A 14,323-nucleotide genomic window follows, 5' to 3' on the forward strand; every position below is an offset into this window, starting at 1 on the left:
GCGCGGTCAGATGTGCACGCCGCTATCTCTCTTTACGACGCAAGAGAGCTACAGCTCCCTTACATTCTGTTCATCACGCAGAACCTTCTCCGTGATTCAGACACAACAGCGTGGTTTTCATGCCTGGAATCAACCACATTGAAACCGTTCTCTGTCACTACAAGAACAAGCTGCCATTCTAAGTATTATGAGAGTTCTTCTCTGTCAATCCCCCTCTGTCAGTGGTGGATTCTCAGACCCATACTAGATTGAGACATTTGAACAAAGCTCTCATTAGACGGCCGTTCAAAATGTTGACTATCAAACACATCCTCGCGCAAATTCGCCCGAGGGATTGGTTTGTCACGATGGATCTGAAAGATGCATACTTTCATATTCAGATAAACCCTCATCACAGGCCATTCTTAAGATTCGCCTTCGAGGGTCAAGCTTATCAATACACAGTTCTGCCTTTCGGCCTATCACTGGCAACCCGTACATTCACGAAGGGCATGGATACAGCGCTTTCTCCCCTGAGACATCAGGGAATGTGTGTGTTGAATTATCTCGACGACTGGCTAGTGCTGGCACAGTCGAGAACCGAGCTAATAGCTCACAGAGATTTGATTCTCGGCCATTTGAAATGTCCGGGTCTCACAATCAATGTTACCAAGAGAAAACTGACCCCCAGCCAGAGCGTAGTCTTTCTGGGCACAGTTCTAGACTCTGTGGCGATGACAGCACGGCTCACACGAGAGCACGTGCTCTCAGTGCAGATACTAGCAACCTCGCTCAGAGCGCGCGAGCGTGTGCCCCTAAGAAAATTTCAGAAACTTCTCGGTCTTCTGAAATGCCGGGTGCCAACCAATGCATGGCAGTCAGGCAGCCTGCGCATCATGGTGAATCACGGTTGTTTAAGAGCCCTGGTTCCCTGGAGGGCTCAGGATTGGTACCTCAAGGGTGTGGCCATGGGGGTAGTTTCCAGAAGGAAAGTGGTGTTTACAGACACATCCAACCTGGGTTGGGGTGCGCTGCACGAGGGCAAGCCTGTCTCCGGCCTCTGGTCGAGCACAGAGCAGAGCTTACACATCAACTGTCTGGAAATGAAAGCGGTTGGTTTGGCCCTGAAAGCGTTCTTGTCAAACTTAAAAAGTCACCATGTCCTGGTTCGTACGGACAACATGTCAGTGGTGGCCTACATAAATCGCCAAGGCGGCATCAGGTCAGGCAACCTGTATAACTCCTCATATGGGCACAGACCAATCTGAGCTCTCTGAGGGCAAGGCATATCCTGGGCGTTCAGAATCTGGGCGCGGATATGCTCTTACGGGGCAACACTCCCCTAGCAGGGTTCCCACGCGTCCTGGAAAATGAAAGACCAATTTTCCAGTCCTGGAAAACACATGGAAAATGGGAAAAAAAGTAAAATGTCCTGGAAACGTTTGGGTTGTCCTGGAAAATAATTTTCCCTCCTTGTGGATGAACGCAAACGGGTTAAACATTTTACGCATGAATGTCTGTTTTCAGCTGCCTTCAACGGGTAATATTGGGCTGGCGTGCTTGTCTGCTTTCATTTCTGCACGTACCAGCACAGCGCCCCACGTGACACAAACCTGCCAATATGTACGCATTTTGCGTAGCAAGTAATCAATTTGACATCTCAGTACGCTGGTAGGACTTGCCCCTCTAAACTACGGACATGTGAGTTCTGTGGCAAATGTGCACGTGCGGTACTCCTGTCTGACAACACAATGCAGCAGCGTGGTGAAGCAGTTTCAGTTAATTGTTGTAGAAAAGCGGAGAATAACGAGTCTACCGAACCTACAACGTAACATTCCCGTCCCTCTCCTGCCCTCTGCCTCAGCACCGCTCTACTCAATGGCACTGCTCTGCCTCACTCTCTGTACCCCGTTCCCCATTCGCTGCAGTTAGGCTTAAAAAGGTCAAGTGTGTGTGTGTGTGTGTGTGTGTGTGTGTGTGTGTGTGCGTGCGTCTTGCTATACTTGTGTGGACCAACCTTTGACAGGCCACCATCATTGTGTGGACATTTGTAGTTGTGAGGACATTTTGCCTGGTCCACACAATGTTTAACAAGCGATTAAACTCTACCAGTTAGGTTTAGAGGTATGGTGTGAATTAGGTTTAGGTTAGGGTTAGGCATGTGCCAGTAATGGTTAGGTTTAGGGAAAGTGTGTGGGTTAGACATAGTTAAATCGATGGAAGTCAATACAATGTCCGCACAAGTATAGCAAGACAGGAGTGTGTGTGCGTGCGTGTGTGTGTGTGAGCGGACCTGCCAGCTTTTGGTAAATGTGAACCGTTACGCGTACGGTTACTTTCACTGTGGAAACATTCGAGCCGAAGTCTAAGTGAAGAAAAATAAAGTTTTGGGAGGCGTTTTTTCTTAGCAAATCTATCAATCATGTTCAGCAGCAGACCTGCTGAACAAGTGTGTGTGTGTGTGTTTTGCAGACTGTCGACGCCATGTGGAGGGCAAAAAACATTTAAAGATTGTGGCCAGTACAGTACAAAATGTCTATATTTTCTTTATTAAAAGTATTGTAATCAAAAATATAGGTTTTATTGTTTTTTTTATAACCAATTTCTAGCCAGTGAATGGGGAAATTACTGTGTGCAAAGTAATGGAGCTGCACAACACAAGTGGTGCTCAAAATATTTTGACGAAGTTGGCAGGTCTGGTGACGCTGCCACCCAATCAAATTGCATATTTCCTTAGAACAGTTCTGCTTCCCATTGTTTTCATCTGTCTTTGTTGCTAGATTTATCGATTTTCCAGACCCAAGTAAGGATTTATTTATCCAAAGAAGGGCCAAAGCTAATGACTTTCTGTTAAAGAGTGTTGCTGTATCGCAGTATATCAAGTGAGAGGTTTTTCTCCCTCTCTCTGTTGAGTGACAGAGGAGCAGTGGAGAGCTGTGGGCATGTCGTCACTCATACCTTTGCGTGAAATATATTTTTGGTTTTAGTGGAGCCGTAGGGAGCACGGCGACAGCTTCGAGAAAGTGACGGGTAACAGGTAGTCTTACCGGGCCACGTTCCACTCAGTATTTCATACTTGTTCTATTGTCCGATAGCAGAAACAAAAAACATGTGAATGAGAAAGACGTCATGAAATTCAGCTCTATCAAAATACTGTGTATGTGAACAGAGCCCCAACTTTTCATGCTGTTTTTAGCTAGACCGCAGAGAAGAGGCAGTGAGAACTGAAGACTTGCATGTTCATTTGAACACAGTTGTTTAAATGTAAATTTTGTTTTGGTGATTTATTGAACATAAAATATTTTGTGGAGAAAGTACAAGAGAGAAAGATTGAGATGAATAAACATTTTAGCAATCTGGTTAAATGTACAAAATATAAGGTACAACTGTAGAAAATAGCAATTCTCCAAAGCTTGGGATATATGATATATACTGGTATATTTTACCCTAGTTTGTCAGAATATTTTACTTCAGATCCATTTCATACACCAGTAGGCTAAATGGATTTTGCATTTAAACACATTTAGCTTTACAAAAGGTCTATCCATTTCAGCAATATAATTGACAAAAACGGTAACAAAGATTTGATAAATCAAAATAATTTAGAGTCAAAAACACATAACTCATCAGTTTATGCCATTATGTATACCAGATGCATAATGTGCCTTGGTGCAAGCATATGCAATTCATTTAGATGTCCGATAATAGTTAATATTTTCGGTCCCACTTTATATTAAGTGGTGTTAAGTACTATGAACTTATATCAAAAAATAAGTACAATGTACTTATTGTGTTCATGTTGTATTGAAAAACACTTTTGCTGCTATTGAGGTGTGATACGGGTAAGGTTAGGGACAGGTGTGGTGGATTGGGTAGGTTTAGGGTGTAAGGGAAGGGTCAACTGTGTAATTACAAATGTAATTACATAAATTAATTACAGCTGTAATTACATGCAGGAATTTTTAAAATGTAAGTACAATGTAAAAACATGTAGTTACACTATAAGGGTAACCCTTATTATGCCAGCCGCAGCTGGAACCAGCTTCCAGAGGAGATCAGACGTGCTCCTACAGTAGTCACTTTCAAATCCAGACTCAAAACACATCTGTTTAACTATGCATTTAATGAATGAGCACTGTGCCAATGTTCGTCCGACTGTTTGTACTGTATTTTATTTTTTATTTTTTTCTAAACTGTTTTAATTATTCTTATTTCTTTTTATTTTAATTTCCTCTATGTAAAGCACTTTGAATTGCCACTGTGTATGAAATGTGCTATATAAATAAACTTGCCTTGCCTTGCCTTGCCTTATAAGTACATTGTATCAAATGATTAATTTCTATGTAAGTACATGTAAGTACATAGTACTTAAAGCCACTTAATATAAAGTGGGACCATATTTTCTAATGTTAGTGACTGATTGCGAATACAGCTTGACTGTGTTCAGTCCAGTTTTGGACTTTTAAACTGATATCAGCAAGTAAAATAGCAGTGTATGAACTAAAGTAGAGAATAACTTCTGTTTTAGTAGTGTGGCATTGCAAGTAGAGGAAAGCAGGTGGCATTGTGAAAGACAACAATCTTTGCACAACTATAATACAGATATAACGGTATAGGTACAATATCACATCTGTTTCAAAATATATCTCGATATGATAATATCGGTATATCGCCCAGCCTTAGTTGTGATAACTTGACTCGCACTGTAGCAGCTGAAAAAGTCTTGAAAATGTCCTGGAAAAGTCCTGGAAAATCATTTCAAGAAAAGAGTGGGAACCCTGCCTAGGCGAGTGGTCCTTGAACTCACAGACGGTCCGTCTGATATGGAGTGTGTTCGGAGAGGCCGAAATAGACCTTTTTGCCTCAAGATCCAACACCCATTACAAAATGTTCTTCTTGAAAATCAGTGATGCGTTGACCCATTACTGGCCCAACCGTCCCCTTTACGCTTTTCCCCCTGTCTCGATAATTCCACAAGTCATCAAACGGATCAGGTAGAGCGGGTGCCCAGTCCTGCTGGTGGCCCCTCTCTGGAGATCCAGACCGTGGTTTCCGGAGCTGTTTCAGCTATCAGACACAGTCCCTTGGCCGGTTCCGATGAGGAAAGACCTCCTCTCTCAGGCCAAAGAGACGATATGGCATCCTCGACACGACTTATGGGCCCTCCATGCATGGCCCCTAAACGGGTACCCAGGGACCTTCCTGAGAAGTTCTTAAGCACTATCTCTGAAGTCAGGGGCCCCGTCTACTCGGCGCCTATATGCTTTGAAGTGGTCGGGTTTTTCAAGCTGGTGCTGAAAATGTGATGTGAGGTATGTGTGGTACTCTCCTTCCTGCAGGAGCTGTTGGACGCGGGGCGCTCCCCGTCCACGCTCAAAGTTTATGTGGCAGCTATTGCAGCGCATCATGCTCTGGTGGCTGGCCAATCAATAGGAAGAAATGATTTGGTGGTGCGGTTTTTGAAGGGTTTGGAGAATCAACCCCTCCAAACCTCCTTCTGTGCCCCTTTGGGACCTCTCCATTGGGGCTTTAAAGGGCCCACTGTTCTAACCGCTCCAGTCGGTTGATCTTAAACCTCTCTCGCTAAAGACTGCTCTCCTGTTGGCACTGGCATCTATCAAGCGAGTAGGAGATCTGCAGGCTCTCTCAGTGAGCCGTTCATGTTTGGAGTTTGGTCCAGGTGACACTAAGGTCATCCTCAAACCTAGGCATGGTTATGTACCCACTGAGAATCTGGAGCGTTCTGCATCTTTTAGACAGTCAGAACAGCTTTTTGTCTGCTTTGGTGGTCGATCAAAGGGTGATCCAGTCATACCTGTCAAGTATCCCGTTTTGGCCGGGAAAGTCCCGTATTTTACCCTTCTTTCCCGCCGTCCTCCCGTATTAGTATTTTCCCGTAAATCTCCCGTATTTTAACCTGCGTTATTAAAAAATAATAATACCGGGCCCGGGCGGAGTAAAAAACAAAAAACAAACATTCCCAATCTGAGCTCTGTCACTAGCCTCGCAATAACTGCCACCAGCAGTAGCCTACTACAGGCACTGTAGGTGGCAGTTGTCGCGAGGTTAGAGTGTGAGGTCAGATGATGAGTGACAACACGGGGGGGGGGGGGAACAGAGACGGATGGACGTGACACAGACGGAAGGCACTCCTGCCAAAAAAACAAAACCCTCATGTAAATATCGCGAATGCAAAGTCTGCAACAAATCTGTACAATAACTCACTAAAAGAGTAAAGAAAAGTTATGTGAAATGAAAAGAAAAGCAATATGAAAGGGCTGCCAACTCTCACGCACTGAGCATGAGAATCACGCAATTGACACTTTTCACACGCTCTCACGCCACACATCCATTTTTTCATGCACAGAAAAATTGTGGAGCAAAGAGGTACTTTTGATATTAAAGTAATTCTCAGCTCTTAGATTAATGTGACGTGACAGATCGCTGAGCACCTCAGTTCAAGTGCACATTGAAGTCAAGTGCTCGGTTCGATCATCTCTTACTTTTTTATTTAAAGATGCAGTACAACTTACCGAAAGTATACGTAATATCGACCAATTAGTGTTTTTCAACCACGGAAAGAGGTCAGTATAACAGCAGGAGAACAATTATGCCACATAACGTTACATTTAGCTCAGGAAAGCCATTTAATGACCATAGCATGTTAATTGAATAGAAAAAATAGCTAGAGAGGAGATTTTGCTGAGCACTATATTACATATTTGTTATATCTGTACTTATGTCATTAAATAATTGTTATTATAACAAAAACTGCATTATATTTAATTTAATTAGTTATTTTTAACCTTTAATAATACCAGCAGATTGGGCCCTCTATGTTTACAGCATTAGGTGAGATTTTTTGTAAAATTAATTTTAGATAAATTTTTGTCAAGCAATAATACAAACTGTATCCTACCAGTCATTGTACAATGTAAACATTGTAACATGTTTTCACTAAACTTCATAAAATTCTATTTAGTTACCAAATGTTTTGACAATCACAATTACACTTATTGTGATGCAAAATTAGTTTTTACCCCCTGGCTTAACAATATTTTGTTTTGTAAAAACACAACTGTCTTGTTAACTTCCCACCTCAACGGTGTCTAATGAAAATAAACATTACTACTGTTCTTACAAATAACAGTGCATTTCCTAAACAATAACTCAGCACTATTTTTTTTTCAAAGTCCATACACCCCATTTTCTTGATGGGATTTACCCTCCCCCTCCTCAAACCCAAAGTCCATAATCACAAGTCCAGTTTGTCTGGGGCTTTGCTCACTCTACCAGAGCGAGTAATGGTCACAGTCCCTTGGGTGGGTGTGGGAGTGTTTAGTGTCTCACCGCTGTGTGTGTCCACAGTGTTCCTGTTCTCTGGAACAACCTGGTCAGGGCTCTCAGTGACAGGTGTGAATGTTTTGGGTATGCCCTGCAGGTGTCGCCGGTTCCTCCTGTAACGGTCCCCTCGTGCCGTCTCCACGATATAGGACCTTGGAGTAGAACTGGAGCTGCGCACGACCGCAGGCATTGTCCACTGTTTCTGTCCATCCAACTTTGTTAGCACCTGATCCCCCGGGTTCAGTGGGGGTAGAGTCCTTACTCCGTTCCTGCGGTTATAGTAATAGGCTTGCCTTTGCTTGGCTGCAGCGTCAGCCTGTCTGATCACATCCTCATTAGGCCAGTTCGGTTTCAGATTGTCCTGCAGGGTAGGCAAGGTGGTCCTGATTTTCCTGCCCATTAGCAGTTCAGCAGGACTGACTCCTGTCGACGAAGTGGGTGTGGCTCTGTACACCATCAGGGCAAGGAGAGGGTCCTGCTGTCTCAGTATAGATTTCGCTATCTGAACTGCCCTCTCTGCCTGCCCATTACTTTGAGGGTAGTTCGTACAGTGGGTGGGCCACTGTTGATAACTCCGGAATGAACTTGGCTAAATAATTAACCATTCCTAAGAATCTTTTGAGCTCAGTAGCATTTTGTGGCTGTGGAAAGTTTCCTATCCCCGCGACTTTATTTGGGTCTGCCCTGACACCTGCCTCGTCGATTAGATGACCCAAAAAGCGAACCTGTCTCTGCTTGAACTTACACTTTGCCTGGTTTAACTTGAGTCCAGCTGCTTCAATGACCTTTAACACCTCAGCCAGTCGTCGGTCATGTTGCTCCTCTGTCTCTGCATGAATCAAAATATCATCCATAAAGATCTCTGTCCCTTCCAGGCCAGCCAGAGTTTCTGACATTTTTCTCTGGAAAATTTCGGGAGCACTTGTTATTCCAAAAGGAAGACGGCGGAAAGCATATCTCCCAAACGGAGTAATAAAAGTGGTGAGCATCCTGCTCTCCTCGTGTAGAGGGATCTGATAAAATCCACTTGCTGCGTCCAGTGACGTAAACACTTTTGAACCAGCTAGCTTTGGCATTATTTCCTCTACTGTGGGCAGGACATACTTCTCCCGTTTCACAGCTCTGTTCAATTTCCTGAGATCTGCACAGAGGCGGACCTCCTTCTTATTGGGTTTAAGCACCGGGACCATAGCAGCGCACCACTCTGTCGGCTGTGTTACTTTCTCAATTATTCCCTAATCCTCCATGCGCTGCAGTTCCTGTTTTACCAGTGGTACTAGTGGCAGGGGTATCCGCCTGGCTGTCGGCACTGCATATGGCTGGGCATCATCGCGCAGGGCTATTCTGACTGGCTCTGTTTTCAATAATCCGCTTGATCCAAACACACCACTAACCTCATCCATTCTCTTCACTAGTCCCATTTCCACTGCCTCATCGCGGCCCAGTAAACAGCTTTTTCCATCTGTCACATACACCTTTAGGGAGTACTTTCTCTCCTTATAGCTGGTGGTACCCTGGAACATGCCTATGCAGCTGAGATCGCCCCCTGGGCTAACAAAATGTGTGTCTGGAGGTTCTAGTTTTATTTTAGGAGTCATCTTTTTAAATGTATTTCTATCGATAATGGTAGCGTCGGCTCCTGTATCAATTTTAAAGGTTACTACCACATTATTTACAGGTAAGCCTACAGTCCATGTATCAACATTATCTTCCTTATCCACTGCTCCTAGGAAGTATGTCTGTCCAGGCTGTTCGCTTGTGACTTCTCTCACTGCTTTAGAATGACATTTGCGCTCCCAATGTCCTCCTTTGTGACACTTATTACACTTGCTTTTTAATGCAGGACAATGCCTTTCATCAGAATGTTGTGGCTTACCGCACCTCCCACACTCCTCTTTTGTGTTGGGTCCATGGCTGTTGTTCTCACGTCGCTGACACTTTTTCCTATACTGTCCCACCTTCCCTTTGACAGCATTTACATTGTCCAGCTGAGCGTCTGGTCGATTGGTTTGAAGATTAACCTGCCGCGTTATTGCCTCTGTCTGACGCACACTTTCAATCACTTGAGTCAGCGTCAGGTCTGCTTTGAGCTGGAACTGGCGTGAAAGTTCCTTGTCTGCTATTCCCACCACAAGACGATCCCTTATGTGTTCATCTCTTGTAGTCCCGAATTGACAGTGCTCTGCTAACTCATATAATGTCCTAATGTACATTTCTGCCGTTTCTCCGGATTGCTGACTCCGTTGGTAGAAACATGCGCGCTCGTGTATGATGTTGCGTCGTGGAATAAAGTAGTCGTCAAATTTTTTTATGACCACTTCAAATTTCTTCTTGTCATCTTCCTCTGCAAACTCAAATGAACTGAATATCTTTTCAGCTTCACTGCCCATCGCGTAGATCAGCGAACTTACTTGAGTCTCGCCATCATCTTTGTTTAACTTTGTGGCTAACCGATAGCGGCAAAATCTCTGTTTCCACTCTGGCCATTCGGTTGGGCTCTCAAACTTAAACTCGCTCGGTGGGCTAAACTTCGCCATGTCTTCTATAATGTTACCGACACACAGCTTATTCTGACACCATGTAATGTCTGTATATATCCTTAACAGGCATCTATTAATACTTTAAAGACGATCACTTGTGAGTTCTCTCTGTGTTCGGTTTATTAGTTTTTTCAGCATGAACAACCACCCTAAACATCCCGTGTCTCTTCTTCAGCTCCCCATAACAACACTAGATCATTGCCAGTGGAACAATGACACCTTTTGGTCATTACCTGTCATTACACAAAACTTGACAGGTATGGATCCAGTCACTAAGCAAAGGCTGTCTAGATGGATTGTGGACGCTATATCTATGGCTTAAGCCTTGTGGGTCAAGTTGGCCCCATAGGTTAAGGTCCATTCAACTAGAGGCATGGCTTCGTCGTGGGCTTGGTCATCTGGCTTTCCCATTCAAAATATTTGTGATGCGGCCGGCTGGTCCTCGCCTTCCACATTTATGAAATTTTATAACATGCCCAACGGTGTCTGGTCTTGTCTACATTGTTACTGTGCATAACCATTCATACACATATATAAAACCCGCCTGGCTGGTTATATTGGATTATGCTGATACAGTGACGTGCGGTGATGTCTTAAAGAGGCTAGGCACTGAGTTATGAAAGCCAGATTACCTGATTTATTGTTTAGGCTAATAATACATAATAACAGTAAACGTTACGCACAAGTGCGGCATATCAAGAAATGTACAAATCAGGATGTGTATCGCATGCATGGCCGTAGCCAGCTATGAGGTCACCGAGGTCCGGACCTCGGTCATTTTTTTATATTCAAAAATAAAATTTCAAGCTCTCTGAATGATTAATTAGCCGTTTAAACCGCGTCATGTATGTTTGCAATTCATGTCGCTGCGAGAAGGTAGAACAGTGAACGGGGCTTGAGAGCGTGTTGTGAGTGAGGGCGCGGGCGCGGGCGCGGGTGCAGCCTCCGTGTTGCCAGATCCACCAGATATAGATATACGTCAGATATACATCTTTTTGGACTCGTTTTTCCCATTTATTGTGACACTTTAGGACATTAATAAAGTGGGAAGTTGAATGTTAGGGCTAGTAATATATTAATTTTCTTTTCCAAAACACAAGCTTTGAACTTATTTCGGATTATTATTATTATTATTTTGTTTTTTTAATGTTTTTCGTGGCATTAATAAAAAAGAAGAAGCTTAGACAAACTGTAATTGCTGACAGGAAGACCACATTCGGTAAGACAAACGCAATGATCATCGTGATTATCTGTAAGAAATGTACAACACTATAAAAACAATAGCATAATACAGATCTGTATCATTATTCTAACGTTATTTGTAACTTGTTACGAAATAAAAAGTCTCTCACCTAAATAAACCTACTTTCCTGTCCCGCCAGTCTCGTTGCGCGTCCTCTTCAATTACACGCGCAAATGCGGCAGAGCGCTTTATGTCACTTTATTATAAATAAAGCGCAAAAGAAACTACAAGCACGATGCAACAACATCGTAGTTGATGTCAATTTGTAAGTCATATATATATTATAATGCGTTATACTACAGGGCTGTTGAATGCTTGAATCTGATTGGTTGACGAACGTTCTAAGGTGTGCATTATTTTCAGGGAAACGCACGGCTAAACTGTGATGACGGCCTTTTAACTCCGGTGCTGTCATTTTGGCTTTGAATTTGGCGCGGGGATTAGGCATGTAGGCTAGCTGTGGTGTAATGTTAATGACGCGCAAATGTCCAGTGATATCTCGATTTTAATTGGTCCATGTCTGATATGTTACGGAGATGTTACTGGCATACCATATTTACGTCCAAAGGCACAGCAGAGTTGTGCTTTTTGACGTACATGTTAAAGAATACAGGATCGAAGTGCGCATGCGCAACACGGGTTTTTCGCTTGCCATCTGCAATGAATGGACAGTAAAAGCACTGCTTATTCTACGATTTGTTTTTTATTTGATTATGCGTAACTGCCACATTTGTCATCATAACACACATATTGCATATATATATCACAAGAATAAACAGTAAAAATACAAATAAAAGTTTATTATTTAATAAACAATTTTATTTTTGAATTTTGGCAGGGTAGGCAGTGCCTAGTTTGCCTACCCAGACCGCACGTCACTGTGCTGATAGCTGCGACGGTGTCTGGGTTCATTAGTGTATTATGTTGGTATTGTTACTGACACATATATAATTATAAGACCCGACGGTGTCTGGTCTGATAAATATATATAATGGTTTCGGGTTTGTCTATGGACTCAGGGGTCCTGAGTTCAGTGGCAACCAGTTACTTCTGGTGCGCCGTTTTGCATGGCGTCCCCACTGCGTATAGCTACGCAATACGAAGTGACCGTTCGAAAGGGAACTACTCGGTTACTATTGTAACCTCAGTTTCCTGAGATAGGGAATGAGTATTGCGTAGCTGGCCGCACTATAGTAACCTGGTGAGTTGTCGCTTCAGTCGCGAAACCTGCTATAATGGCGAATTCGGTGGGCTATTATAGGCTAAGGCCACGCCCCCTTGGGGAGCTCTGATGTGTGATGATGCTCATTGGTTGCACGTCAGAGGCGCCTGCACCATTGGATGTGCAGTTGATGCAGCACAGCCTATGAGCGAGCCAGACGCTTGATGTGCTAGCTGTGCAGCTGCAAATGCATTTTACATAAGTGCTACGCAATACTCGTTCCCTATCTCAGGGAACTGAGGTTACGATAGTAACACAGTAGTTTTTAATCATCATCGAACACCACTAACCACTCGGTGAGTTGCACAGTTTTGAAAACGAACGTTAAGGGTTGTTTTAAGGACATGTTCGTGCATGGCCATAGACAGCCACTCTGAAGCGGTCAAAGGCGACTCTAAACGAGTCAAAGAGTTGAGACAGGACCCATCGTCAACATTTCTGTGTCCACCACTCTAGATCATCCAAAATGATGTATTAATAATGTTTTGTGCTGGTGCTCTGAGGACATTATTAAACACCAGATAACTCTGAACAAATGTGTAATGTTACTGGAGGAGCGTTTGATCATAACTTTGAGAGAATCTTTCCAGAACGTTCCCTGTTAGTATAAAATACTGGTTAAAACTGTGATCATAAACTGACACTTGACTGCTGTTCCTCTGTGGGGTTTAATTGTGTAACAGATATTAATAATGACAGAAAATAATACAATATACATTCAGTTTAACAGCAGAATTCACTGAAGAATTACTAATATAAAATCACTGCTATAGAGAAAACAAGAGTTTGTCTTCAGTGACGACATGAAGAGTCAGATTAAACATTAGAAACTAACACTGTGTTTACCTCCTCCTGGTAGACGAAAAACCACAATCACTGTAGATTCATGTTTAATGCCATAATCCCGCAGTGTTTTATGATTCTCCAGTGTTTGGACTTCGAAGAGTAGTATGTAATCTTCGCCTATAAACAAAGAATGAATACGTGAGAATCATCAGTGTATGAACCTCATTAAGAGCTGAAGACGATCATCTCATCATTAAGAGGCTTTTCCTGTAATTAACATCATTTTACTATAAATGTCATGGTTAAATATGGTTACTGTAGAAAATAATGGTTAATTTTTATAAGGATAAAACCAACAGATGTTATTATAATTTTCGCATATGATAAATGAGTGACAGAAACACACATGGACATTAACACATAACTCTGAAGAGTTCGACTTACGTGAATAGAAGAGATCGACTCTTCTTCTGAAGTCTCCAACGGTCATGTTCTTCAGTTTCTCTGAACCAACATATACTGGTAATGTTGTCTCTCCGCGAAGAGGTTTGACATAAATTATGCACCTCATTTTGTGAAATTAATGTAGAATTTGAAATGAATATAAAATGAATATGGCGCAATGTTTAGTTTTACTTTCACTGTTGCAACGGCATCCGCCCAGAGATAGACTCCGCCCACTTTATGTAACTCTCTTCCGGAAGTGCTCTTTCTTTTTCTTTTTTTGTAGACAATGGCAGACAATGGTCTATGTGCATTTATTTATATGTTTGTTTGTTTTGTTTTATAATCTTCAATAAACATACATTTGACTGTCATAACATGATCTATGCATGTGTGGGCGAAATATTTTAAATCATTATCACCACCAAAGTTGAGAATGTAGTGATTAATGTAGTTTTAATATTATAATTGTTTCATTATATATATATATATATATATATATATATATATATATATATATATATATATATAATTATTTATTTATTATTTTTTTTTTTTTTTACCAATACTGTATTTACAGTCACTGCTAATGGAAAGTCATAAGTCTACTGTGATTCACTGATCATCCTCACACTCCACACACCCTTGAGATTAATGACGATATATTTCATATCATAATAATAAAACAAGTAGGACTACACACTCTTGATAACACAACTGACATCAAACACTGGGTTATGACGGAGGCGTGCTCATGAATATTAA

General features: G+C 42.3%; 1 protein-coding gene across 1 annotated transcript in view; it reads right to left on the bottom strand.

The window, feature by feature from the left end:
- LOC307151543 (polyubiquitin-I-like) overlaps positions 1 to 13,775 on the bottom strand; it is a 29,665-nt gene extending 15,890 nt beyond the window's left edge. The window contains exons 1-2 of the mRNA XM_079859645.1: positions 13,559 to 13,775; positions 13,175 to 13,291 (exon numbers count right to left, since the gene is read on the bottom strand). Coding sequence (XP_079715771.1) covers positions 13,175 to 13,291; positions 13,559 to 13,685 — 244 coding nt within the window. The 5' untranslated portion in view covers positions 13,686 to 13,775. The remainder of the gene's footprint in view (positions 1 to 13,174; positions 13,292 to 13,558) is intronic.
- Between the last annotated feature and the right edge of the window lie 548 nt (positions 13,776 to 14,323).

Source organism: Squalius cephalus, assembly GCF_949319135.1.
Source record: "Squalius cephalus genome assembly, chromosome: 23".
NCBI classification, from domain to species: domain Eukaryota; kingdom Metazoa; phylum Chordata; class Actinopteri; order Cypriniformes; family Leuciscidae; genus Squalius; species Squalius cephalus.